The 26868-nt window shown below is 41.9% G+C and overlaps 1 protein-coding gene and 1 long non-coding RNA gene across 10 annotated transcripts in view; one reads left to right on the forward strand and one right to left on the reverse strand.

Annotated features, from left to right (window-relative positions):
• Nucleotides 1-43: 43 nt before the first annotated feature.
• On the forward strand, nt 44-20088 carry LOC110524091 (ELAV-like protein 1). Of its 9 annotated transcripts, none has more exons than XM_021603418.2 (8): nt 44-497; nt 4563-4622; nt 14628-14705; nt 14889-15087; nt 16724-16827; nt 17529-17682; nt 17861-18086; nt 18320-20088. In XM_021603418.2, the coding sequence occupies exons 2-8, from the start codon at nt 4587-4589 to the stop codon at nt 18645-18647; spliced, it is 1125 nt and encodes a 374-aa protein (XP_021459093.2). In that variant the 5' UTR covers nt 44-497; nt 4563-4586; the 3' UTR covers nt 18648-20088. The 9 variants fall into 9 exon arrangements, with proteins under 9 accessions (XP_021459093.2, XP_021459095.2, XP_021459094.2 ...); XM_021603420.2 differs by having other exon boundaries at nt 14889-15063; XM_021603419.2 differs by having other exon boundaries at nt 265-544.
• LOC118964624 overlaps nt 4967-26868 on the reverse strand; it is a 36228-nt gene continuing 14326 nt past the window's right edge. The window contains exon 2 of the long non-coding RNA XR_005051766.1: nt 4967-5334. This is a non-coding gene — a long non-coding RNA (uncharacterized LOC118964624). The remainder of the gene's footprint in view (nt 5335-26868) is intronic.

The raw sequence follows: 26868 nt of genomic DNA on the forward strand, positions 1-26868 counted from the left end.
AAATGTTCACTTTGAACCAAAAAGCTAACGTTAGCATACAAGATACGGTTGGCCAGAGTGAATAAATATCACTTGTCTACAAGGTGAACCAATACGCGTAACTAGTTGAAATAAAAGAAGAGTTTAGAGTTCGAAATACAGAAAATGCTATATTACGGCTCAATTCTTGTCCGATGGCGAACCTTATAAGCAGTTATGTTTTTTTGTACTAATAGCACAAACTCGCATCAAGTTTAAAGGAATTCAGAATGGGCGTGGCATCAGAGGTCTTCGGTGTTACAGTTGTGAGCGAGATGCGTCATGAGTGTGTTCTATTAATTAGTACATAAAAAACATTGTGCTTATTTGTACATAGTTAATGAGAGACTGTGTTGCAACCACACGACTGCGCGTGTTAGCGCCACCGGTGTTTAATTTTTGTTGGACGGAAGAGAAAAAAAATTTGCTGGCTAGCTTGGTCGCCGCAGATTTGTTTCTAAATTGGTTTCCGCGTACAGGTCAGTTTTTCGGCCTATTATTAATTACAGGAATAGCGGTAAAGCAGGTACGTTAATCAAATGACAATGTATTTAGTGACCTAGTTGTCTTTCCCATTCGTGCACAATGTAACTAGCTAGTAAGTTAAGTAGGTAACGTTCACTAACTATGTATGTGCAATGCGGTCCAGACAAACCGGCCTAGTAACGTTAGTAGCTAGCGAATGCTACTATGCCTTTATTTACTAACGTTACCTAAATAGCAAGCTATCTATTTACTTCCTACCGTCTCGTATTGTCTGCGGTGTTCACTAATGCAAGACATATGGGTTATAAACATATGCCAAACTTGCATTGATAGTTCGCTAATAGTGTTAGCCAGAGGTGAATAATAGGGGAACGAATATTTTTTTTAAAGTCTGGTTTCAATGGAAGTCAATGACTTAAGTAGACTAGGCAGTTATCGCATGATTGGTGTCTGTGAGCCACCCCCGGTCATTACGTAGACACACTTTTCAATGGTAAACTGCCTGAGTGAACGATTTTCATTTATCGACCATCATTGGTGTTAGTTAGCTACTGCCAAAGATGGTCAGCTAACGTTACGTCTTAACGTTATCTGACTGGTGAGTCCATTTCGTCCTCGTCTGGTCCAAAGCTGCCAGTACTGGCAAACGTTAGCTAGTTAGTCAAATTAACGACGTTACTACATGCAATTTTAGCATATCGTGCCAAATAGAGCAATAAACCCGTCTTTGATCGAGCTCATTGGCTCCCAAATATGCCTGCCCTGCCTGCAACGATCTTCATTTAGAGCCGTTACGCCCGCTTTCTACTTCCAAAAAAGGTCTACATAAAAATGTACAAGCAACAGAAAAAATGTAAATGTATCGTTTTTTTTTAAACCTCTTCCAGTCAAGAACAATGCATACAAAAAATCGGTTGTTGTGCATTTTTATTTAGATTTTTTTTGGAAGTACATACCGGGAGTAACGGCAGTAAATTACAATAGTTGCAGGCATATTTGGTGAGTAACGGAAATATTTTGAGCTGGTGAAGGATAGCTTGAACCACATATTTTTATAACTTAACCAAGATAGACCACAGCCTGTCGTTTCTAATGGGAACACATCAGCCAGTTTTATTATTATTTATTTTTTTGTCGTAAATCCAATCTGGGGTGTGTTCATAAAGTCACTCTGGCTATCTTCTCCGATTGTAGAGCACTCTCATCTGAGTGTGTCAGAGCGCATAATAACTGACGAATTTACAAACTCTCAACACCCGTTGAATATGTCGGTGTCAGCAAACGTCCACAGTTTAACCAGCTTTGCTAGGGTGAGTAAAATGGTCAGAGTGAAGTGTTCTCTCATTTTATGTCTGGAAGTAGCTAGCCAACATTAGCTTGTGTACTTGACTGCCGTTGTGAGGTCAGAATGCTCGACTCAACACTACTCCTCAGCCAGAGCCTCCAGTGTGCACTCTGACCGCTCCGTGAGCGAAACGCTTTGAATTTCCGAATGGACATTCTGGCAACACTGAATAAATTCAGAGCTTGCCAGATTGTTCCCCGCTGACCATTATACTCGCCTTAGCAAAGCTGTTTTCATGTTATCCAGATCGTTGGTGACTGTAACTGTGCTGCTGGCAACAATTTAATTACGCGTTTTTGCCGACGTTTACGGACACTGGCCATATTCAATGGGTGTTGAGCGTTCGTAAATTCATCCGTTATTCTGCGCTCTGGCACACTTAGAGGAGTGCTCTGAAATTGGAGTAGATAGCCAGAGTGAATTTATGAAGGTACCCCTGGATTTCCAGAGTGCGTTCTGGGCGTATGTAAATTCAGAGCCCACACTGGACGCTCTGGCCGAGGAGTAGGGTTGACCCGAGGGTTCTGGCCTTACAATGATAGTCAAGCACCCAAGCAAACGTTGGCTAGCTTGCTAGCTATTTCCAGACATAAAATGAGAGAACACTTCACTCGTACCATTTTACTCGCTGGTTAGGCTGTTTTCAGGTTATGCAGATCGTTGGTAACTAACTGTGCTGCTGGCAACAATTTAATTTAATAAATGTTTTTGCTGACACTGGTCGTATTCAGCGGGTGTTGCACATTTGTAAATTCGTCAGTTTTTCTGCAATCTGGCACAGTCATGCACTGCATATTTATATTAAGGAATGCCTACTCTGAAGTGTGCATTTTGCAATTACTCATTTCGCCTTTGCCGTCCTAAACAACGCAATTTAAAACTTAGTCCACTGTTCGAAACAGATTATAGACATCTACTTTGTGCACGACACAAGTGTTTTTTCCAACAATTGTTTACAGACAGATTACTTCACTTATAATTCACTGTATCACAATTCCAGAGGGTCAGAAGTTTACATACACTAAGTTGACTGTGCCTATAAACAGCTTGGAAAATGATGTCATGGCTTTAGAAGCTTCTGATATGCTAATTTAAATCATTTGAGTCAATTGAAGGTGTGGATGTATTTCAAGGCCTACCTTCAAACTCAGTGCCTCTTTGCTTGACATCATGGGGAAATCAGCCAAGACCTCAGACTTTTTTTTTAGACCTCCACAAGTCTGGTTCACCTTTGGAAGCAATTTCCAAACATCTGAAAGTACCATGTTCATCTGTACAAACAATAGTACGCAAGTATAACCACCATGCAGCCATCATACTGCTCAGGAAGGAGATACGTTCTGTCTCCTAGAGATGAACGTATTTTGGTGTAAGAAGTGTAAATCAATCCCAGAACAACAGCAAAGGACCTTGTGAAGATGCTGGAGGAAATGGGTATAAAATTATCCATATCTGCAGTAAAACGAAACCTAAATTGACATAAACTGAAAGGCCGATCAGCAAGGAAGAAGCCACTGCTCCAAAACCGCCACAAAAAAGCCAGACAATGGTTTGCAACTGCACATGGGGACAAAGATCGTACTTTTTGGAGAAATATCCTCTGCTCTGATGAAACAAAAATAGAGCTGTTTGGCCATAATGTCCATCACTATGTTTGGAGGAAAAGGGGGGAGGCTTGCAAGTCAAAGAACACCATCCCAACGGTGAAGCATGGGGGTGGCAGCATCATGTTGTGGAGGTGCTTTGCTGCAGGAGGGACTGGTGCACTTCACAAAATAGATGGCATCATGAGGAAGTAGAATTATGGAGATGTATTGAAGCAACATCTTAAGACATCAGTCAGGAAGTTAAAGCTTGGTCACAAATGGGTCTTCCAAATGGACAATGATCACAAGCATACTTCCAAAGTTGTGGCAAAATGGCTTAAGGACAACAAAGTCAAGGTATTGGAGTGGGCCATCACAAAGCCCTGACCGTAAAATTTGTGGGCAGAACTGAAAAAGCGTGTGCGAGCAAGGAAGCCTTCAAACCTGACTCAGTTACACCAGCTCTGTCAGGAGGAATTGGCCAAAATTCACCCAACGTATTGTGGGAATCTTGTGTAAGGCTATCCGAAACGTTTGACCCAAGTTAAACAATTGAAAGGCAATGCTAACAAATACTAATTGAGTGTATGTAAACTTTTCACCCACTGGGAATGTGATGAAAGAAAGAAATGCTGAAGTAAATCAGTCTACTATTATTCTGACATTTCACATTCTTAAACTGAAGTGGTGATCCTAACTGACCTAAAACGGGGAATTTTTACTAGGATTTAATGTCAGGAATTGTGAAAAACTGAGTTTAAATGTATTTGGCTAAGGTGTATGTAAACTTCTGACTTCAACTGTAAATGTTTAATCGATGAGAGAATTTGGTGAATGTCGGCCAAAATCCCCATCTCATTCCATCTTCTCCCACTACCGACAAGTCGGCTTCCTCTCTACCATATTTGGTAGTGAGTGGAAACGCCAAGTGGTTTCTTCACAGATATTTCAACAGATTTATAAATGTCTCGTTGTTCTATCGGTGCTTGCATGGTAGCTTTCTGGGCAGAAAGTAGATCTCGTCATATTCATCCTCTCCTTTGCCAAGATACTAGTTCAGCTAGGACCCCCTCTGCCTGACTTGTTTGTGTTCATTTGTAGCGAACTGTTACTTTTTTTTATTTCAGCATCTGCATTTGTGAAGCATCTACATGGCAGTCAGAAGGGGACACATCAGATACCTCAAAGTGAGTGGCTCTGGCAAATGTTTTTGAAAGTTATTTTGTAACTATCCCAGTGTGCAAAACCAGGTTGAAAAAAAACGTTTTATTCTGGTAGAAAAGGGACACATTTTTTTTCACGTCTTTTTACTGACCAGAATATGATTCATTTTTCTGACCAACCAAACAACCAGTTGGTCATAATTGTGACCTTTTAATTTGACCAAATGGTCATCATTCTGACCACCTATATTATGTAGCCTACTGGTCATAGTTAAGACCTTATCATAACCTGGTAATGACCACCTGACTGCAGTATATTACCTACTGTAAAAAGTATTTTGGAGGATAGTTGGATATTGAAAACATTGTTCATTATATTTCTATTTATTTTCCAAGTTACCAATTAAAGTTGTAAGAATATATGTTTCAGATTCCATTTAAAATAGATCACGCAATGGCAAAAACAAAATGTTTTAACAAAATTGCACATCTGCATACAGTAATTGTTTAATTCACCCACAGGCTTTACACGCATAGAAATACTGGTACAGAGTATATAAAGTCCCATTGTTTTATTTTATTAATGATTAAGAGTGGCGGGGTGGGGTAGATCCTCATCAAGGACCTCTGAGCACAGAAGGTGAACTGGAGCGTGGTGGGCTTCTTTGAAGAGTGGTGTGATGGGTCAGATTTGAAGAGTAGTGGCCCTCTTGAAGAGTGGTGTCATGGGTCAGATCTGCAGTGAAGAGAATTGGCACATTACAACTTTATCAGTCTGAGATTTGAAACGGACATTCCTGAAGAAACTTTAGACTCAGCTGGCTAAAAGTTTTGCAGTTATAGCGTAGAGGGGTGGCAGGTAGCCTAGTGGTTGGGCCGGTAACCGAAAGGTTGTCAGCTCAGGGATTCGACCTAGCAAGGTAAAAATCTGTCATTCTGCCCCTGAAGTAGGCAGTTAACACTGTTCCTAGGCTGTCATTGTAAATAAGAATTTGTTCTGAACTGACTTGTCTAGTATTAGGTTCTAACTCGAGTGTAAAAACTCTACAGGCACTATGAAAGCTTAACCAAGTTTACTTCCTCCCAGAGGATCAATAAGGCTGCATGAACATGTTTCCACCAACAAGTGTGTGTATGTACAGTGGGGCAAAAAAGTATTTAGTTAGCCACCAATTGTGCAAGTTCTCCCACTTAAAAAGGAGAGAGGCCTGTAATTGTCATCATAGGTACACTTCAACTATGACAGACAAAATGAGAAGAAAAAAATCCAGAAAATCACATTGTAGGATTTTTAATGAATTGATTTGCAAATTATGGTGGAAATTAAGTATTTGGTCAATAACAAAAGTTTCTCAATACTTTGTTAAATACCCATTGTTGGCAATGACAGAGGTCAAACGTTTTCTGTAAGTCTTCACACACTGTTGCTGGTATTTTGGCCCATTCCTCCATGCAGATCTCCTCTAGAGCAGTGATGTTTTGGGGCTGTTGCTGGGCAACGCGGACTTTCAACTCCCTCCAAAGATTTTCTATGGGGTTGAGATCTGGAGACTGGCAAGGCCACTCCAGGACCTTGAAATGCTTCTTACGAAGCCACTCCTTCGTTGCCCGGGTGGTGGATCATTGTCATGCTGAAAGACCCAGCCACGTTTCATCTTCAATGCCCTTGCTGATGGAAGGAGGTTTTCACTCAAAATCTCACGATACATGGCCCCATTCATTCTTTCCTTTACACGGATCAGTCGTCCTGGTCCCTTTGCAGAAAAACAGCCCCAAAGCATGATGTTTCCACCCCCATGCTTCACAGTAGGTATGGTGTTCTTTGGATGCAACTCAGCATTCTTTGTCCTCCAAACACAACGAGTTGAGTTTTTACCAAAAAGTTATATTTTGGTTTCATCTGACCTTATGACATTCTCCCAATCTTCTTCTGGATCATCCAAATGCTCTCTAGCAAACTATAGACGGGCCTGGACATGTACTGGCTTAAACAGGGGGACACTTCTGGCACTGCAGGATTTGAGTCCCTGGCGGCGTAGTGTGTTACTGATGGTAGGCTTTGTTACTTTGGTCCCAGCTCTCTGCAGGTCATTCACTAGGTCCCCCCCATGTGGTTCTGGGATTTTTGCTCACCGTTCTTGTGATCATTTTGAACCCACGGGGTGAGATCTTGCGTGGAGCCCCAGATCGAGGGAGATTATCAATGGTCTTGTGTCTTCCGTTTCCTAATAATTGCTCCCACAGTTGATTTCTTCAAACCAAGCTGCTTACCTATTGCAGATTCAGTCTTCCCAGCCTGGTGCAGGTCTACAATTTTGTTTCTGGTTTCCTTTGACAGCTCTTTGGTCTTGGCCATAGTGGAGTTTGGAGAGTGACTGTTTGAGGTTGTGGACAGGTGTCTTTTATACTGATAACAAGTTCAAACAGGTGCCATTAATACAGGTAACGAGTGGAGGACAGAGGAGCCTCTTAAAGAAGAAGTTACAGGTCTGTGAGAGCCAGAAATCTTGCTTGTTTGTAGGTGACCAAATACTTATTTTCCACCATAATTTGCAAATAAATTCATTAAAAATCCTACAATGTGATTTTCTGGATTTTTTTTTCTTCTCATTTTGTCTGTCATAGTTGAAGTGTACCTATGATGAAAATTACAGGCCTCTCTCCTTTTTAAGTGAGAGAACTTGCACAATTGGTCGCTGACTAAATACTTTTTTGCCCGACTGTATATATATCGAATTAAGATGCACTCCTCCTTCTCTCCAACCCTTATATATTTTATGGTTTGACAGGATGGGGTGTTAAACTGTTCTCTCTACCTTAAGTTGGCCTGACCTCAACCCCCTTGATGCCTCCACCCGTATCACCGATAGCAATCCAGTGACTGCCTCCCCTCTACCCAGCACATTCCAAATCAATCTGGCTCATACAGATAACCATTAACTTCTGATGTAAAAACCAGTCTCTATCACTCCTCAGATACTAGAGTATTACTTCTGATGTATCATGTCTCTAGTATAATAATGTTCCAAGTTTAACCCAGAATCTTAAGTCCCCCGTTTGGAACATTTAACTCCATACTGTTCAACACTAGGAAATTACTTAAATTGACTAAATAATGATAATGATTATAATAAAAAATGATTGACATTCCCAGTTATGCTGGTCTATATGCACACTCTTCATCACACAACACAATGCCATTCCAGCTGAAGTTGTTAGCTTCCTCCGCTTCAGCTGGAGCTGCTTTTAGTTTCTCCACTTTCTCCCTCTGGTTCCTAAGAGAGTGATGGCACAAAACTTGCAAAGCAACGATAAACACAAAACATAACAGTATTAACAATGTGGTAAGCTATGTGTAACAGTATAACTTTAGTCCTTCCCCTAGCCCATACCTGGGCTCGAACCAGGGACCCTCTGCACACATCAACAACAGTCACCCACGAAGCATCGTTGCCCATCGCTCCACAAAACCCTTGCAGAGCAGGGGGAACCACTACTTCAAGGTCTCAGAGCATGTGACGTCACCGATTGAAACGCTATTAGCGCGCACCACCGCTAACTAGCTAGCCATTTTACATCCGTTACATATGCTTAATTATATATGCATGAAACCCAAAGTCTGAGACCATTACAATACCAACTCTCTCTCTCTTCACCTGACTCTATGCCTCCAGAATACTTTTCTGCTGGATTCCACAAAAATGAAAGCCCTAAAAAGCCTCCTCATGCTTTCGCCCAGTCTTCGCCTTTACGGCCCCAGGTTCCGAGAGCTGTTCCCAAGTCATGTCATTTTCACTTTGTTCCCCATCTCCTCCATTGCCACCTGATAGACACGTCACCTGATAGGCAAGTGCGTATCCCTAATCTACGCTACATCCTCTTGAGGTAACTCAGCACTGTATATGCTTTCACATCAATGCCTTCAACATGTTGTTGAGAGTACAATTACCCCCAACATCTATCCTTTCATATGATGCATTAACCAAAAACGGCTAACCCAACTATGATGTTAAAGTAGCTCCCAGACCCAACACATCTGCATGCCTACAGTGGAATCTAGTCTCTAGCTCCGCTTCCTCTGTCATGGCGTCCTCAAGCTCACCCGTTATGCAGCTGGACCTCACTTCCTGTGAGAACTGTGCACCCACCGAGGAGAGACATGACTATCTTTACCGCTGCAGGTGCTGTAAGGAGTACTGTGTGTGGACCAGACCAACGCTGTCCCAACACCCTGCCCGGTGCATCTTGATGTACACTCACTCTCCAGAATTCAGCCCCTGGTTATCTCCAGCCCTTGGTTATCTCCTGCTCCTCATGTGATGCTTTCACCTAAGGATATACACACTGTGACAAATGGGTCATTTCCTGACAACATGGACTCCCCCTTATGGCAAGAGCACTAATTTGTGACATTTGAATAACAGCCCCCGTTTCCCATCGGTCTCCCAGCTCCCCAGCCATGTGACATGAGTCCTCATTAACTGATAACCCAACAATGCTACTAAAGTAACCCCTGCTACTACTAACATGGCCCATGATTATAGCCTCCTTCAATTACTGTCCCTACAGCGACTGCCGTGAGAATAACTAGAGAATAACTACTGCATGTAATCTGTCAAGTGTTCGCCGGCTGTTAGAAATTGGGAAAGAGATGAATGAGTTGAAGAATGTCCAACCTAACAAAACTCTGAGCCACAGGTTTCTTGAAAGTTTACCAAAGTTTACCATAGTGTCTGAAATGCCACCACTATCTCTTCTACTCTCACCATGATCTGGGTATATGTAATGTTCAATTTAACTTCATAATAGTCCCTATACTGTGCACAGTTAGCTGTCCTCCCTCTCCTACGAGCTATCTCCTGTAACAATATACATAGTCTCTGGGAATGATACCACATGTATCATGTCTCTAGTATAACAATGTTCCAAGTTTAACCCCGACTCTAACACTTTAAATAAAGGGTAAATAAAAAATGTCTTTAAAAAAGAGCATCTTGCTCATATACACTGAAATAGAAATGCAACAATTTCAAAGATGTTACAGTTCATATAACGTTAGTCAATTAAAATAATTTCATTAGGTCCTAATCTATGGTTTTCACATGACTGGTAAAACAGATATGCGTGACACATCTCCTTTGCATAGAGTTGATCAGGCTGTTGCTCGTGGAATGTTGTCCCACTCCTCTTCAATGGCTGTGTGAGTTTGCCAGATATTGGCGGGATCTGGAACACGCTCTCGTACACATCGACCCAGAGCATCCCGAACATGCTCAATGGTTGACATGTCTGGGACATTTTCAGCTTCCAGGAAGTGTGCACAGATCCTTGCGACATCGGGCTGTTCATATCATGCACTGAACATGAACATGAAGTAATCACGTTTATACACTGAACAAAAATATAAATTCAACATGTAAAGAGTTAGTCCCATGTTTCATGAGCTGAAATAAATTATCCCAAAAATGTTCCATATGTACAAAAAGCTTTTCTAAATTATTTGGCCACATTTGTTTCCATCCTTTTTAGTGAGAATTTCTCCTTTGCCAAGATAATCCAACCACCTGACAGGTGTGGCATAACAAGAAGCTGATTAAACAGCATGATCAGGAGCACATTGGGCTAGGGACAGTAAAATGCCACTGTGCAGCTTTGTCACAACACAATGCCACAGATGCCTCAAGTTTTGAGGGAGTGTGCGATTAGCTTACTGACTGCAGGAATGTCCACCAGAGCTGTTGCCAAATAATTAAAAACCACATCCTCCGTTGTTGTTTTTTGTGAAATTGGCAGTGCAACCAACCGGCCTCCCAACCACAGAACACATGTAACCACGCCAGCCCAGACCATCCACATCTGGCTTCTTCACCTGCGGGATCATCTCGGACCAGCCACCCGAATAGCTGATGAAACTGGGGGTTTGCACAACCGAAGAATTTCTGCACAAACTGTCAGAAAACGTCTCCGGGAAGCTCATCTGCGTGCTCGTCATCCTCACCAGGATCTTGACCTGACTGCAGTTTGCAGTGGTTAAATGCTCACCTTCGATGGCCACTGGCAAGCTGGAGCCGTATGCTCTTCATGGATGGTTTCAACTGTACCGGGCAGATGGCAGACACGTGTATGGAATCGTGTGGGTGAGCGGTTTGCTCGATGGTGGGGTTATGGTATGGGCAGGCATAAGCTACGGAAAACTATTTTATCGACGGCAATTTGAATGCACAGATAGCGTGACGAGATCCTGACGCACAATTGGCCTAGCGTCGTCCGGGTTAGGGAGGGCTTGGCCGGTAGGGATGTCGTTGTCTCATCGCGCACCAGCGACTCCTGTGGCAGGCTGGGCGCAGTGTGCGCTAGCCAAGGTTGCCAGGTGCACAGTGTTTCCTCCGACACATTGGTCCGGCTGGCTTCCGGGTTGGATACGCGCTGTGTTAAGAAGCAGTGCGGCTTGGTTGGGTTGTGTATCGGAGGACGCATGACTTTCAACCTTCGTCTCTCCCGAGCCCGTACGGGAGTTGTAACGATGAGACAAGATAGTAGCTACTAAAAACAATTGGATACCATGAAATTGGGGAGAAAAGGGGGTAAAATTCAAAACAAACAAAAAGACATTTGAAAAAAGAGTAGCAAGGCTATATACCGACACCTGTTAGTCAGGCTTATTGAGGTAGTATGTACATGTAGGTATCGTTAAAGTGACTGCATATTAGATAAACAGAGAGTAGCAGCAGCTTGAAAGAGGGGTTCGGGGGGCACACAATGCAAATAGTCCGGGTAACCATTTGGTTACCTGTTCAAGAGTCTTATGGCTTGGGGGTAAAAAGTGTTGAAGCCTTTTTGCCCTAGACTTGGCATTCTGGTACCACTTGCCATGCGGTAGTAGAGAAAACAGTCTGTGGCTGGGGTCTTTTTAGGGCCTTCCTCTGACACCGCCTGGTGTAGGGGTCCTGGATGGCAGGCAGCTTTGCACCAGTGATGTACTGGGCCGTACGCACTACCCTCTGTAGTGCTTTGCGGTCGGAGGCCGATCAATTGCCGTACCAGGCAGTGATGCAACGGGTCAGGATGCTCTCGATGTTGCAGCTGTAGAAACTTTTGAGGATCTCAGGACCCTTGCCAAATCTTTTTAGTTTCCTGAGGGTGAATAGGCTTTGTCGTGCCCTCTTCACGACTGTCTTGGTTGGTGTGTTTGGACCTTTCTAGTTTGTTGATGTGGACACCATGGAATTTGAGGCTCTCAACCTGCTCCACTACAGCCCCGTCAATGAGAATGGGGATGTGCCCCTTTTCCTGTAGTCCACAATCATCTCCTTAGTCTTGGTTACGTTGAGGGATAGGTTGTTGTTCTAGCACCACCCGGCCTGGTCTCTGACCTCCTCCCTATAGGCTGTCTCGTCTTTGTTGGTGATCAGGCCTACCACTGTTGTGTCGTCAGCAAACTTAATGATGGTGTTGGAGTCGTGCCTGGCCATGCAGTCGTGGGTGAACAGGGAGTACAGGAGGGGACTGAGCATGCACCCCTGGGGAGCTCCAGTGTTGAGGATCAGCGTGGCAGATGTGTTGCTACCTACCCTCACCACCTGGGGGCGGCCTGTCAGGAAGTCCAGGATCCAGTTGCAGAGGGAGGTGTTTAGTCCCAGGATCCTTAGATTGGTGATGAGCTTTGAGGGTACTATGGTGTTGAACGCTGAGCATTCTCATATAGGTGTTCCTTTTGTCCAGGTGGGAAAGGGCAGTGTGGAGTGCAATAGAGATTGCATCATCTGTGGATCTTTTTGGGCGGTATGCAAATTGGAATGGGTCTAGGGTTTCTGGGATAATGGTGTTGATGTGAGCCATTACCAGCCTTTCAAAGTACTTCATGGCTACGGACGTGAGTGCTACGGGTCTGTAGTCATTTAGACAGGTTGCCTTTGTTCTTGGGCACAGGGACTATGGTGGTCTGCTTGAAGCATGTTGGTATTACAGACTCAGACGGAGAGGTTGAAAATGTCAGTGAAGACACCTGCCAGTTGGTCAGCACATGCCCGGAGCACACGTCCTGGTAATCTGTCTGGCCCCGCAGCTTTGTGTATGTTGACCTGTTTAAAGGTCTTACGTCGGCTACGGAGAGCGTGATCACACAGTCGTCCGGAACAGCTGATGCTCTCATACATGCCTCAGTGTTGCTTGCCTCAAAGCGAGCATAGAAGTGATTTAGCTCGTCTGGTAGGCTTGTGTCACTGGGCAGATCGTGGCTGTGCTTCCCTTTTGTTGTCTGTAATAGTTTGCAAGCCCTGCCACATCCGACGAGCGTCGGAGCCGGTGTAGTATGATTCAATCTTAGCCCTGTATTGACGCTTTGCCTGTTTGATGGTTCGTCGCAGGGCATTAGCGGGATTTCTTTTAAGCGTCCGGGTTAGAGTCCCGCACCTTGAAAGCGGCAGCTCTACCCTTTAGCTCAGTGCGAATATTGCCTGTAATCCATGGCTTCTGGTTGGGGTATGTACGTACAGTCACTGTGGGGACGACGTCCTCAATGCACTTGTTGATAAAGCCAGTGACTGATGTGGTGTATTCCTCAATGTCATCGGAAGAATCCCGGAACATGTTCCAGTCTGTGATAGCAAAGCAGTCCTGTAGATTAGCATCTGCTTCATCTGACCATTTTTTTATAGACCGAGTCACTGGTGATTCCTGCTTTAATTTTTGCTTCTAAGCAGGAATCAGGAGGATAGAGTTGTGGTCAGATTTACCAAATGGAGGGCGAGGGAGAGCTTTGTACGCATCTCTGTGTGTGGAGTACAGGTGATATAGAATTTTTTTTCCCTCTGGTTGCACATTTAACATGTTGATAGAGATTTGGTAGAACTGATTTAAGTTTCCCTGCATTAAAGTCTCCGGCCACTAGGAGCGCCGCCTCTGGGTGAGTGGTTTCCTGTTTGCTTATTTCCTTATACTGCTGGTGTAACAGTACAAATTTAGACCGTCCCCTCGCCCATACCCGGGCGCGAACTAGGGACCTTCTGCACACATCAACAGTCACCCTTCGAAGCATCGTTACCCATCGCTCCACAAAAGCCGCGGCCCTTGCAGAGCAAGGGGAACTACTACTTCAAGGTCTCAGAGCAAGTGACGTCACTGATTGAAACGCTACTTAGCGCCCACGCTAACTAAGCTAGCCGTTTCACATCCGTTACACTGGCTGAGTGTGGTCTTAGTGCCAGCATCTGTCTGTGGTGGTAAATAAACAGCCACGAAAAGTATAGCTGAGAACTCTCTAGGCAAGTAGTGTGGCCTGCAATTTATCATAAGATACTCTACTTCAGGCAAGCAAAATCTAGACACTTCCTTAGATTTCGTGCACCAGCTGTTGTTTACAAATATGCACAGACCGCCCGCCCTCGTCTTACCGGAAGTGTGCGGTTCTATCCTGCATGTGCAGCGTGTATCCCGCTAGCTGAATATCCATGTCATTCAGCCACGATTCCGTGAAGCATAGGATATTACAGTTTTTGATGTCCCGTTGGTAGGATATTCGTGATCTTACTTCGTCTAGTTTATTGTCCAATGATTGCACGTTGGCGAGTAATATTGACGGTAATGGCAGCTTTCATAGTTGCCTTCTGCGGGTCCGGACGAGGCATCCGGCTCTGAAATCCATAGATTAGGGCCTAATTTATTGACTGACTTCCTTATGAACTCTAACGCAGTAAAATATTTTAAAATGTTGCTTTTAATATGTTTGTTCAGTGTGGATAACTGGTCAGATTTGAACCAAATATCAACTAAATTAAGATTTCTTGAAAAACAATAATCTGGTTGTGATCTGGTTATAAGACGTCTCGACCAGATTTCAACCATTAAAATACGTCTTTATCATGTTGTATGCCCACTGGGATGCATTGTGCTGTTGCGTAGATGTTTTGGCCTGCATTGTATTATGACTGTTGTGAAATGGACAAGAACTGGGAAAAGGAGTGGAAGGGTGTCAAGTGCTCAGTTGTCTGCGTCAAAGGATTGTAAAATTAACCCGTGTTTCTTTTTCAGGTGTGTGAGGTACAGAGTTGTCAGGGTGACAACAGAGAGTCACAACGGCATGGAAGTAAGGGTTCAATTAACATAAAGGTAAGTCCACGGATGATTTAACTTTGGCTGTATTTTGAGAAAGTATTCTGTTTTGCATGTCTTATTCTTTTGGAACATGGGCAGCATTCTCTATGATCGGATCTAGTTTACTGTTTCTCACCCTTGATGAAGTTGTCTTCAGAATGGCTCACTTCCTCTCATCCCATTCTCGTGAAATTATAGCAAGTAGTTTATGATACAGATTACGACGAACACATGGCAGATGAGCCTAAAGATGCCAAAACCAACCTTATCGTCAATTACCTGCCCCAAAACATGAGCCAGGACGAGTTGCGGAGTCTCTTCAGCAGCATCGGCGAGGTGGAGTCTGCCAAACTCATCCGCGATAAAGTGGCAGGTAATCCCTATCACAAAAACCAGAGTGAGTCCAAACCCTTTTCTTTTGACCTCAGTTAATTTACTTGAATTACTCTCCATAAGGTGGTACATGGCCCCGACCTTCTTTGTCTGTCTGCACATGTTGTCCACTACAAAAGTCTGATGTTGAATGTGACATCAAATATTTTTCTTTGACTTTACCAATATTTTCTTTCTTGATTACTAGTCTGTAAATTCAATGCAGTATTTGTTGGTTACCGTAATTGTATTTTACTCTGTATGCAACTCCTGCGTGTTTCCTAAAATGATTTTATTTTACTAAAATTTTTTGTTTGTTGTTAAATTGCAGACTACCTGATTTAGTGTTGGGATCAGGGATAGTATATATATATATATTTTTTTTTCAACTCCTGTTTTTCTGTGCTATATATTACACCTTGTCTGTTCTTTAAACTTTTGTTACTTGAGTATCTCTTTTAATAGTGGTCTTTGGGGAGTTTTTTGTTTATGGTCTTTGCGGTTGTTTTCTTGTTTCATTGGGCATTATGGCTGCTCTATGTTATTAGATTTGGTGATAACTCCATAGTGTAAAACCAAGCATTAAATACCTTTTCTTTGGTGACTAGTTATAATGGGATTCTATTTAGTTTCAAATTGTAACGTGTGAATATTTATTGGAAAGAGGACGTTCAAGTTTTTTTTAAATTAAGTGTTCGATATCAAGGGTCGCATTAGCTTTTCATAAATCTGCATTTTCACAACGCAGACTTTTTTTTTTTTTTTTTTTTAAACATTCGTTTTTAAAACATTTCACCTGCATTTTATATTGTAAGTCAAGGGTTTTACTTGAAGTTGGTCTTGCATTTTAACCTACTACTGAAGAAAAACTACACCGGAGGAAAGTACTGGAGAAAAGTACACTACACATCAGTGAGTCTGGTGATCCAATGATGAGCAAAGATACTTTTCTCTGAGTGGAGGTGAGGAAAAAATAAGAAACCCGCACACTGCTCTTGCTAGTATCACTGCTCTTTATTAAGCTTTACGTATCGGCCTCAAGGCCCCCAAAAGCTCTGACGAAGTCATTGAGGCCGATACGTAAAGCTTAATAAAGAGCAGTGATACTAGCAAGATCAGTCTGCGGGTTTCTTCATTTTTCTCATCTTATTCCATTTACTATGCACCTGCAACAAAGATGGCATAGATGTGCGAGTGAGTGCCTTTTGAATCTGAGTGAAGTGCAACCGACGCACGAAATGAGTCCTTTTACATTTGTAATGATTTTGCGCGAACCCGAGCAGAATTGACCATTTTTGATCTGCGTTTACTAAAATGCAGCAAGATATATTTTTTCTGTTTGACCCTTTTCAGAATCCTGCATTAACGTGACCCCTGGATCATTTTGATTAGAATACTAAAGCTTTAATCTACTGTTATTATATACGGCTGTTACTCCCTTCTATTTGAAAAATGTTTTTTTCATTTACACTTTCAATGTGTTTTTTTTTTTTTTTTCTTGAGCCATATTTCGCAGAAAATGTTTTCCTTTGTAAATGTTTTTGCCAAAATGCATGCATTGTGCTGATATCTCCTGTGGGAAGACTGGTATCCAATCTGTAAATATGGACAAACTTTTGTTATTTTATTTTGTTGTTTTTTCCCCCTTTTTTTTTCTCCAGGCCACAGTTTAGGGTACGGATTTGTTAACTATGTTAACGCTAGTGATGCAGAAAGGGCTATCAATACCCTCAATGGGCTGAGACTACAGTCTAAAACTATCAAGGTAATGTGCAATCAGGTGTTTTCATGTTTCAACTGATGGATGTGATATGTTTCTCAAGTAGTCCCTGGGCAGTTGAGGGGGAGCCCTCCTGCAAAGTGTCTATTTGCAAAAGCATATAAAGGTATTTGGGTAACATGTCTACTTAAACAATCATGTAATATTGAAATGTTTTTGTTCTATCATTTATTGGTTTTGGAAAGTTTGATTTGAAGCAGTTGGCCTGTGTGGGTTACCTGACATGGTTTTATTTTTGGCACATATTTATACGGAAGCTTATTAATTTTGTTCAGACTACTTTAGTTTTTAGTTTAACACTACTGGTTATTGCAGAGTTAGTTTTGCTTGAGTGTGACGTGCCGACTCAAAGCCGTGCATCATTTCACAATTACATTTATTTTTATTTTCCTTTTATAGCTTAACTTTTCAAAATGGACCCATTTTTAGAAATTATATTTATTTTATTAAGTAGCTGCTCGGCAATGTGCATTCTCGCTCAGCACTGACAGAATTTTGTGGCTTTTAATATTTTTTTTGTTATTTTGTTTTTCTTTTAAAGTTTTACGAGACGTTTTGGTTTTGAATCGGATAAAAAAAAATCTAGAAAGTTTGTAATTTTGTCAAATGAATTCCAAAGCATTATTTTTTAAAATATTTTCCCTATAAATTGCACAATGGAAACTGACCTGTTGTGTTCTCATCAGGTGTCCTTTGCCAGGCCGAGCTCTGATGGTATTAAGGATGCCAATCTTTACATTAGTGGGCTGCCCAAGACCATGACACAGAAAGATGTGGAGGATATGTTCACACGCTATGGCCAGATCATCAACTCGCGTGTCTTGGTCGATCAGGCCTCAGGTAGGCGGGCACTGCACAAATATTTCTCATTCAGTCTGGCTCAATTAAATGAGCACAAGTAATGCCATTCAAGTGGACTTTCTACTCCCCAAATCCTAACTATTAGGGCAAAACCATTTTTGGGCATCTGTAGCCTATTCCATTAATGGCTCCTCCATTTTCTCCCCTTGCTTCTCAGGCCTGTCCAGGGGTGTGGCCTTTATCCGCTTTGACAAACGGGCTGAGGCGGAGGACGCCATCAAAGACCTGAATGGGCAGAAACCCCCTGGGGCCTCGGAGCCCATCACAGTGAAGTTTGCTGCCAACCCCAACCAGGCCAAGAACTCCCAGGTCATCAACCAGCTCTACCACAACCAGGGTCGGCGCTTTGGGGGCCCGGTACACCACCAGGCCCAAAGATTCAGGTGAGTGGCCGACAGCACTACACAATGCATGTCAGTGCCCGGTTGTTAGCAAGGGTATTTTTGTGATCTCGGGGAGTTGAAACTAGAACCCCAGTCAACCTAGACCCCTGACTTGTTAGTGATTTATATTCTATATTTCCTTGGTCAACAGGCCTGCACCTTGTTTGTGTGTTATTTTAAACTGGCATCTATGGAGTAGTATTTGAAGAACCGTTGTCCTGTGCCCCTGGCAGGTTCTCTCCGATGAGTGTAGACCACATGAGCAGCATGTCTACGGTCAGCGCTGAAGGGAACTCCACGGCCGGCTGGTGTATCTTCATTTACAACCTGGGCCAGGACGCTGACGAGGGCATCCTGTGGCAGATGTTCGGGCCCTTCGGAGCCGTCACCAACGTCAAGGTCATCCGCGACTTCAACACCAATAAATGCAAAGGCTTCGGCTTCGTCACCATGACCAACTACGAGGAGGCGGCCATGGCCATTGCCAGCCTCAACGGTTACCGGCTTGGAGACAAGATACTGCAGGTTTCCTTCAAAACCAGCAAGGGGGGTCACAAGTAAACCCAAAAGGGTGAAGGGGTACTTGTTTTCCATACTTACAATAATAGAGGAGTGGGCGGGAACTAAATGAGATTGGAAAGGCTACACATTTGTTCTTGCAAGGGGATATCTCCTTGGTTCTTATAATGTAATTTCTAGGCTAACTATCACTTAAATATTTCTTAGCTAGTAGAAAAGTAGTGTCTTCTTGCTGTGACATTAAAATAACCTACACCATTGTGTTTTTTGCTGGGCACGGGGAGGGGTTCTGAAGTTTGCAGGAAGGTTGTTGTCCAATTCTTGTGGGTTTTGTGTGTCTGTGTCACATACATGGTTGACGGTGACAATACAAAATCCTGCCATGTCTAATGGTTAGATTCCTACCTGCTTGTAATTTCTCAATATTTTACGTAGCCATTTTATCATGATCAGTAGTTCTGATCCGTGCTAGGCCTTGAATCCCTCAAGTCTTTCTACACTTCTATTCTGTCATTTTTAACACAAGCGTCCTTTGCTAAATTGACACATCAGAGTATTAGATCAAGCATGCCCTTCTAGATGTGAAAGTGGGCATGTGCTGGCAGTGCATCTTTATTTTGATATTTTTTTTGGATTCGAATAGGTTTGAGGAAAGATGACTATTTAATGAGTGACCAAAGGGGGAGGACTGAAAAGAAACAAGTGTGTGTGTGTGTATAAATATATACGCGCGCACACACACCCCCCAATCATGCCCTCTGACATCTTTTAATATCTGAAATGTAATAGAAACCTCAAGGTTTAAATTATTCAGTTGATTAGAAGATACTCTTCTGTCAACTGTAATGTTGATAATTGAGTATGCAAGCTGTACCTAGTCCTATGTTTTTATTTGATTGAAACTGCCTTTCAATGTCAACTTGTTTCCCGTCATCTTTTTTTTTACTCTTTCCATTTAACATTTCTGTAGTGGAAATTTTAGTTTGTTCCTGTTTTTAATTTTTTTTTTAAGTTACACTTTGCTTTTAATTTGGGTCATTTGAAATTGAAAGTTACATAAACATGACTTAAATACCATTCCAACTTGGCTCCAGTATGTGTCCATACTTTACTTCTTAATTTGAATTGGAAAGCCCTGTCGGGGCTTGGTTCAGTTAATTTTAACCTAGTCAAGGTAACGCAGGAGCTTGTTTATGGGGTTTCTTATATGCTATTATTTCCTCACGAGGCCAAATGATGGGGTCCTGGAAGGGGAGCTCACGGTTTCCCAGTTAGATGTGCATTATGGCCACTTCTGCGATTTGTGTGTACAGTCAGTGAATTTTTTTTTCTTTTTTTTTCTTTTTTTTTCTCTCCATTTGACTCTGTCCAGAAAAATGTATGTATTGGTCTTTCGCCGAGGAATGAAACATTTTTGGTAACAGCTGATAACATCCCCATTCTCAAATAATAAAACACTTCTCCATGTGAGAAGTTAAAGCTATTTGTTTTATTCTGGTTCTAGTTGCCTTCATTTTTACCCTGAAACCAACCCTCGTGGGCTTGACTGGCTTGCGACAGACTAAGACCGCCCAGGCTTTGTGTGGGTGTTCAGCATCTGGAAGGATCTGAAATGTACTGCACTGACCAGATGGACAAAACCTCTAAACGACACAGCAAACACAGCTATTTTTGGTGTCGTCTTCTGATAAAGGTTCGGTCAGTTTTTTTAAATGGAAACCTTATCCTGTATCGATGGCCACAACAACAAAAAACACTTCTGTGTTGAATGCTCCAATGAGAAATAAGTTTTATATGATGTAGCTGATTAAAAATCCATACTGTACCCTGATGAATGTTGATGCATCAAAGGGTCTAGCTAGCTTTTATTTCTATAGTAGATCTGAAAATCTCAATACCCAAGATTAGTTCACACAGTGCTGTTTTTGCTATAAGGTGGTGTAGTTACAATGAGAGCCAGAACCTGACGAAAACCCAAGATGGTTGAGTTGTGGGAAAACCATTGACACTAAGCAATCCTATAAGGGCTCACAGGTCTATTAAAACATTGATAATCCACATTTCTACTTATTCTATTGACCAAATTCCCATAAGATCCAACAAAATTAGCTGCATAGTGCCTCTGCCAAATTAGTCTTTACATTTAAGATGATAAAGTGCAAATGTTTATTTTCCACATCTCGACATTGTTTGCCAGCTGTAATAAACTGCCTGGCGTGGAATTGTTAAATCCCTTATTACAAGTCTGTTTTTAAAAAAAATGGGCATAAAAATAGATTCCAAGAGATTGTCAATTTGACCCAGATAGAGGCAGGGAGGATCAAAGTCCATTTTACAGCTTTATCTACAGTAAGGCTTGTATGTGATTATAGCACAGGATGCCTTCTGCATAGTAGGTTACAAAGTGCCAGCCTGCCAGGTTTATAAATGGCTTGTGTATTCAACATCTCAGTGTGTGTTGTTGGAGGAACAGAGGGCTTGAATTGAGGGCTGCAGTTAAATTGCCCCCCTCCCTCCTATAAACAGCTGTACACATGACCTGAAAATTTGTCATCCAGTGTGACCTAATTTAGCATCCAGGCAGTGGCATGCACCTTTCCTGCTCTTTAACCCTGACCAGACCAAGATTTGGTTGTGATTATACTGATCCAATAAAATAAGTCTATTTTAGAATATTTTAATGCACTGTTTGAGTCTATTTTAGACTATTTACACTTTGAGTTTTCAATATTTGTAGTCCACTAGATGGCAATATGCACCATGTTTCTGGGTTTTGTTTCTCCTCTCCTGCCAGCCTTATTTTTGCTGTGTACCATATATGGAAATGCAGAATTGTTTTCTGCCCCTTGGCAATATGTGTAAAATTGCAAGAAATGAGTATTAAAACAGCAGCATTTTCTCTCAGCCTCATGGCAAAATGTGTGTGATGGCATGAGATTCACTATAAAACTGCACTTTTCTCTTTGCACCATGGCAAAATGTGTAGAATTGTAGGAAGTTAGATGTTTTCCCCCCTACATTTGCCCCCCCATTTCCCCCCTATTGCATGCAGACTCCTAGGTTTGACCTACTAGCTGGATAGTAAGCTGAGCTCCCTGAAAGTTGTTTTCACTCAGAGGACATTCTTTCCACTCAAACCAGGTCAGTTATTCCCACCCCTCTTCCTCGCTCTCTATCACCTCCAACAGAGCCAACAGGCAGCCAGGGGCATCTAGCAGTGGCCTACTACTCTGTGTATGCAAGTAGTCTGAAATATACATTGGATTTGATGATCATAAATTGAAGTGTTTTTCTTTTGTTGTCAATTTTGACCCGTTGTTTAAATACACAAATTAGAAAATATAACATAGAAGGCCCCCACTGAACATCTAAAATCACTTGTCACACCAGTGGTTTTCTATCATACTCAATCTCTCATGACAATGCATTTATGGTTTCTTCTTTCTAAACAAGAATGGGACCAGTTGTTGTTATGACTGTCCACGCTCCAAATTGCCACTTTCCCTCCACAATGAAGCATGGCACTCTGTTTATTTTGCAAGATATCAGATGTTGCCGCTAATCCTATTTCCTTTTTATGCCGCTGTTTTGTTGTTTTAGAGAAGCGTTACTCTCCCTAATGGACATCTCTTTATGTGGTTGGACTGGAGAGGCAGGGTTTCTTAAACTATGAAGTGGTTGGGACCCAAAGTGGGCCCTGGGCATGTGAGAGGACATATCAAATTAAAGTGTATTTGTTACATACACAGTGTAGAAGATGTTAAAGTAGGTGTAGTAAAATGCTAATAATTCTAGCTCCAGCAGTGCAGTAAGTGTCTAACAGTACAATACGAATGCACAAATAACCCCCCCTCCCCCCCATCCATTAGAACGAGCAATGTCAGAGTCCTTGAATATAAGTACATGGTTTGTATAGACAGTATGGACAATATTTAAGTAGGAAAAGGTATGTACAGCAGTAGTTATATAGGATGAGCTATGTCGAGAATACAGGAAATACATATAAAGTGAGTAATCGATTAGCTTAATTTCGGAGATCAAATTCAATTTAAGCAGGAATGCTTATCTTATCTAACTACAGAAACGATTTCAGAACAAATTGTTAGTGACCAGTGTTCAATGCCTCTGGTAGTAGGGGTGAAATGTCCGTGGCTCGGGTGGCTGAGGTCCTCGATGGTCTTCTTCGCCTACCTGTGACAACGGGTGCTGTAGATGTCCTGGTGATGTAGATGCGCCCCTGGTGATGCATTGAGCTGACCGCACCACCCTCTGTTGACAATGGTGCATCTGTAGAAGTTTGTGAGACTTCCGTCAGCCTCCTGAGGTTGAAGAGGCTTTTTTGCATCTTCACCACGGTGTCGATGTGGAGGGACCATTTCAGGTCTTCAGTGATGTGCACGCAGAGGAACTTGAAGCTTTTGTGTAGGTCGCGAGTTATGAGAATACATCTACAGTGCCTTCAGAAAGTATTCACACCTTTTGACTTTTTCCACATTTTGTTGTGTTACAAAGTGGGATTACAATTTATTTTATTGTCATTTTTGTCAACGATCTACATAAAATACTCTGGAATGTGGAAGAAAAATTCCAACATTTGTAAAAAAAAATATATATATATATATATTGATATAATATATCTTGACTAGATTAGTATAAACCCATGAGTATGCAAGGTGTCTAATACAATACACATTTCAAACACGAATGTAGAAAATGTATGCATTTCTATAGCTTTGAAATTTTTTTTTACAATCGTGAGGGAGGGCCAAGATGGAGGCATGGTGGTTTCAACACAGCGCCCCCTATTAGGCACCTAGTGTATATATAAATCATTAGTCAATACATGTTATAATCAATCACCTTTGGCAGCGATTACAGCTGCCTAAGAGCTTTCCACACCTGAATTGGGCAACATATAATATTCAAAATTCTTCAGGCTCTGTCAAATTGGTTGTTGATCATTGCAAGACAACCATTTTCAGGTCTTGCCATAGACTTTCAAGTAGATTTAAGTCAAAATGTAACTCGGACACTGTCTTCTTGGTAAGAAACTCCAGTGTAGATTTGGCCTTGGGTTAAAGGTTGTCTGCTGAAAGGTAATTCCTCTCCCAGCGTCTGGTAGAAAGCAGACTAAACCTGCTTTTCCTCCAGGATTTTGCCTGTGCTTAGATCCGTTTCGTCTATTTTTTTATCCTGAAAAACTCCCCAGTCCTTAACGATTACAAGCATACCCATAACATGATGCAGCCACCACTATGCTTGAAAATATGGAGAGTGGTATTCAGTAATGTGTTATGTTGGATTTGCCCCAAACAACACACTGTGTTCAGGACAAAAAGTTAATTGCTTTGCCACATTTTTACAAATATTGCTTTAGTGCTTTGTTGCAAACCGGATGCATGTTTTCTGTACAGGCTTCCTTCATTTCACTCTGTCAATTAGGTTAGTAATGTAGAGTAACTACAATGTTGTTGATCGATCGTCCATTTTCTCCTATCACAACCATTAAACTCTGTAATTATTTTATTGTCACCATTGGCCTCATGGTGAAATTCCTGCACGGTTTCCTTCCTCTCCAGCATCTGAGTTAGGAAGGACACCTGTGTCTTTGTAATGACTGGGTGTATTGATACAGTGCCTTGCGAAAGTATTCGGCCCCCTTGAACTTTGCGACCTTTTGCCACATTTCAGGCTTCAAACATAAAGATATAAAACTGTATTTTTTTGTGAAGAATCAACAACAAGTGGGACACAATCATGAAGTGGAACGACATTTATTGGATATTTCAAACTTTTTTAACAAATCAAAAACTGAAAAATTGGGCGTGCAAAATTATTCAGCCCCTTTACTTTCAGTGCAGCAAACTCTCTCCAGAAGTTCAGTGAGGATCTCTGAATGATCCAATGTTGACCTAAATGACTAATGATGATAAATACAATCCACCTGTGTGTAATCAAGTCTCTGTATAAATGCATCTGCACTGTGATAGTCTCAGAGGTCCGTTAAAAGCGCAGAGAGCATCATGAAGAACAAGGAACACACCAGGCAGGTCCGAGATACTGTTGTGAAGAAGTTTAAAGCCGGATTTGGATACAAAAAGATTTCCCAAGCTTTAAACATCCCAAGGAGCACTGTGCAAGCGATAATATTGAAATGGAAAGAGTATCAGACCACTGCAAATCTACCAAGACCTGGCCGTCCCTCTAAACTTTCAGCTCATACAAGGAGAAGACTGATCAGAGATGCAGCCAAGAGGCCCATGATCACTCTGGATGAACTGCAGAGATCTACAGCTGAGGTGGGAGACTCTGTCCATAGGACAACACTCAGTCGTATATTGCACAAATCTGGCCTTTATGGAAGAGTGGCAAGAAGAAAGCCATTTCTTAAAGATATCCATAAAAAGTGTTGTTTAAAGTTTGCCACAAGCCACCTGGGAGACACACCAAACATGTGGAAGAAGGTGCTCTGGTCAGATGAAACCAAAATTGAACTTTTTGGCAACAATGCAAAACGTTATGTTTGGCGTAAAAGCAACACAGCTGAACACACCATCCCCACTGTCAAACATGGTGGTGGCAGCATCATGGTTTGGGCCTGCTTTTCTTCAGCAGGGACAGGGAAGATGGTTAAAATTGGTGGGAAGATGGATGGAGCCAAATACAGGACCATTCTGGAAGAAAACCTGATGGAGTCTGCAAAAGACCGGAGACTGGGACGGAGATTTGTCTTCCAACAAGACAATGATCCAAAACATAAAGCAAAATCTACAATGGAATGGTTCAAAAATAAACATATCCAGGTGTTAGAATGGCCAAGTCAAAGTCCAGACCTGAATCCAATCGAGAATCTGTGGAAAGAACTGAAGACTGCTGTTCACAAATGCTCTCCATCCAACCTCACTGAGCTCGAGTTGTTTTGCAAGGAGGAATGGGAAAAGATTTCAGTCTCTCGATGTGCAAAACTGATAGAGACATACCCCAAGCGACTTACAGCTGTAATCGCAGCAAAAGGTGGCGCTACAAAGTATTAACTTAAGGGGGCTGAATAATTTTGCACGCCCAATTTTTCAGTTTTTGATTTGTTAAAAAAGTTTGAAATATCCAATAAATGTCGTTCCACTTCATGATTGTGTCCCACTTGTTGTTGATTCTTCACAAAAAAATACAGTTTTATATCTTTATGTTTGAAGCCTGAAATGTGGCAAAAGGTCGCAAAGTTCAAGGGGGCCGAATACTTTCGCAAGGCACTGTATACCATCCATAGTGTATTTAACTTCACCATGCTCAAAGGGATATTCAATTGTGTTTGACCAGATACAATGCTATTTTACAGTAAATAAATTGACATCAGACTTTCAGCACTTTTATAGGGAAGGATATTCAACAAGCACATCACTTACACAAATGACTGATGATTGGCTGAGAGAAATTGATGATAAAAAGATTGTGGGGGCTGTTTTGTTAGACTTCAGTACGGCTTTTGACATTATTGATCATAGTCTGCTGCTGGAAAAACGTACAGGACCAGTCAAAAGTTTGGACACATCTACTCATTGCAGGGTTTTTCTGTATTTTTACTATTTTCTTCATTGTAGAATAATAATGAATACATCAAAACTATGAAATAACACATATGGAATCATGTATTAACCAAAAAACTGTTAGAGAAAAAAAGTATATATAATATAGTTGTTGTTTAGACTCTTCAAAGTAGCCACCCTTTGCCTTGATGACAGTTTTGCACACTCTTGGCCTTCTCTCAACCAGCCTCATGAGGTAGTCACCTGGAATGCATTTCAATTAACAGGTGTGCCTTGTTAAAAGTTCATTTGTGGAATTTCTTTCCTTATTAATGTGTTTGAGCCAATCAGTTGTGTCGTGACAAGGTAGGGGTGGTATACAGAAGATAGCCTTATTTGGTAAAAGACCAAGTCCATATTATGTCAAGAACAGCTCAAATAAGGAAAGAGAAATGACAGCACATCATTACTTTAAAACATGAAGGTCAGTCAATACGGAACATTAAGAACTTTGAACGTTTCTTCAAGTGTAGTCACAAAAACCATCAAGTGCTGTAATGAAACTGGCTCTCATGAGGACCGCCACAGGAAAGGAAGACCCAGAGTTACCTCTGCTGCAGAAGATAAGTTAATTAGAGTTTCCAGCCTCAGAAACTGCACCCAAATAAATGCTTCACAGAGTTCAAGTAACAGACACATCTCAACATCAACTGTTCAGAGTAGATCAGAGTGAATCAGGC

Source organism: Oncorhynchus mykiss, chromosome 5, assembly GCF_013265735.2.
Source record: "Oncorhynchus mykiss isolate Arlee chromosome 5, USDA_OmykA_1.1, whole genome shotgun sequence".
NCBI classification, from domain to species: domain Eukaryota; kingdom Metazoa; phylum Chordata; class Actinopteri; order Salmoniformes; family Salmonidae; genus Oncorhynchus; species Oncorhynchus mykiss.

Coding starts and splice junctions, on each gene's coding strand:
- LOC110524091 (XM_021603418.2), top strand. CDS start 4,587: ATGGCAGTCAGAAGGGGACACATCAGATACCTCAAA. Junction 16,828..17,528: donor TACAGTCTAAAACTATCAAG/GTAATGTGCAAT, acceptor TGTTCTCATCAG/GTGTCCTTTGCCAGGCCGAG. Junction 18,087..18,319: donor CACCAGGCCCAAAGATTCAG/GTGAGTGGCCGA, acceptor TGCCCCTGGCAG/GTTCTCTCCGATGAGTGTAG.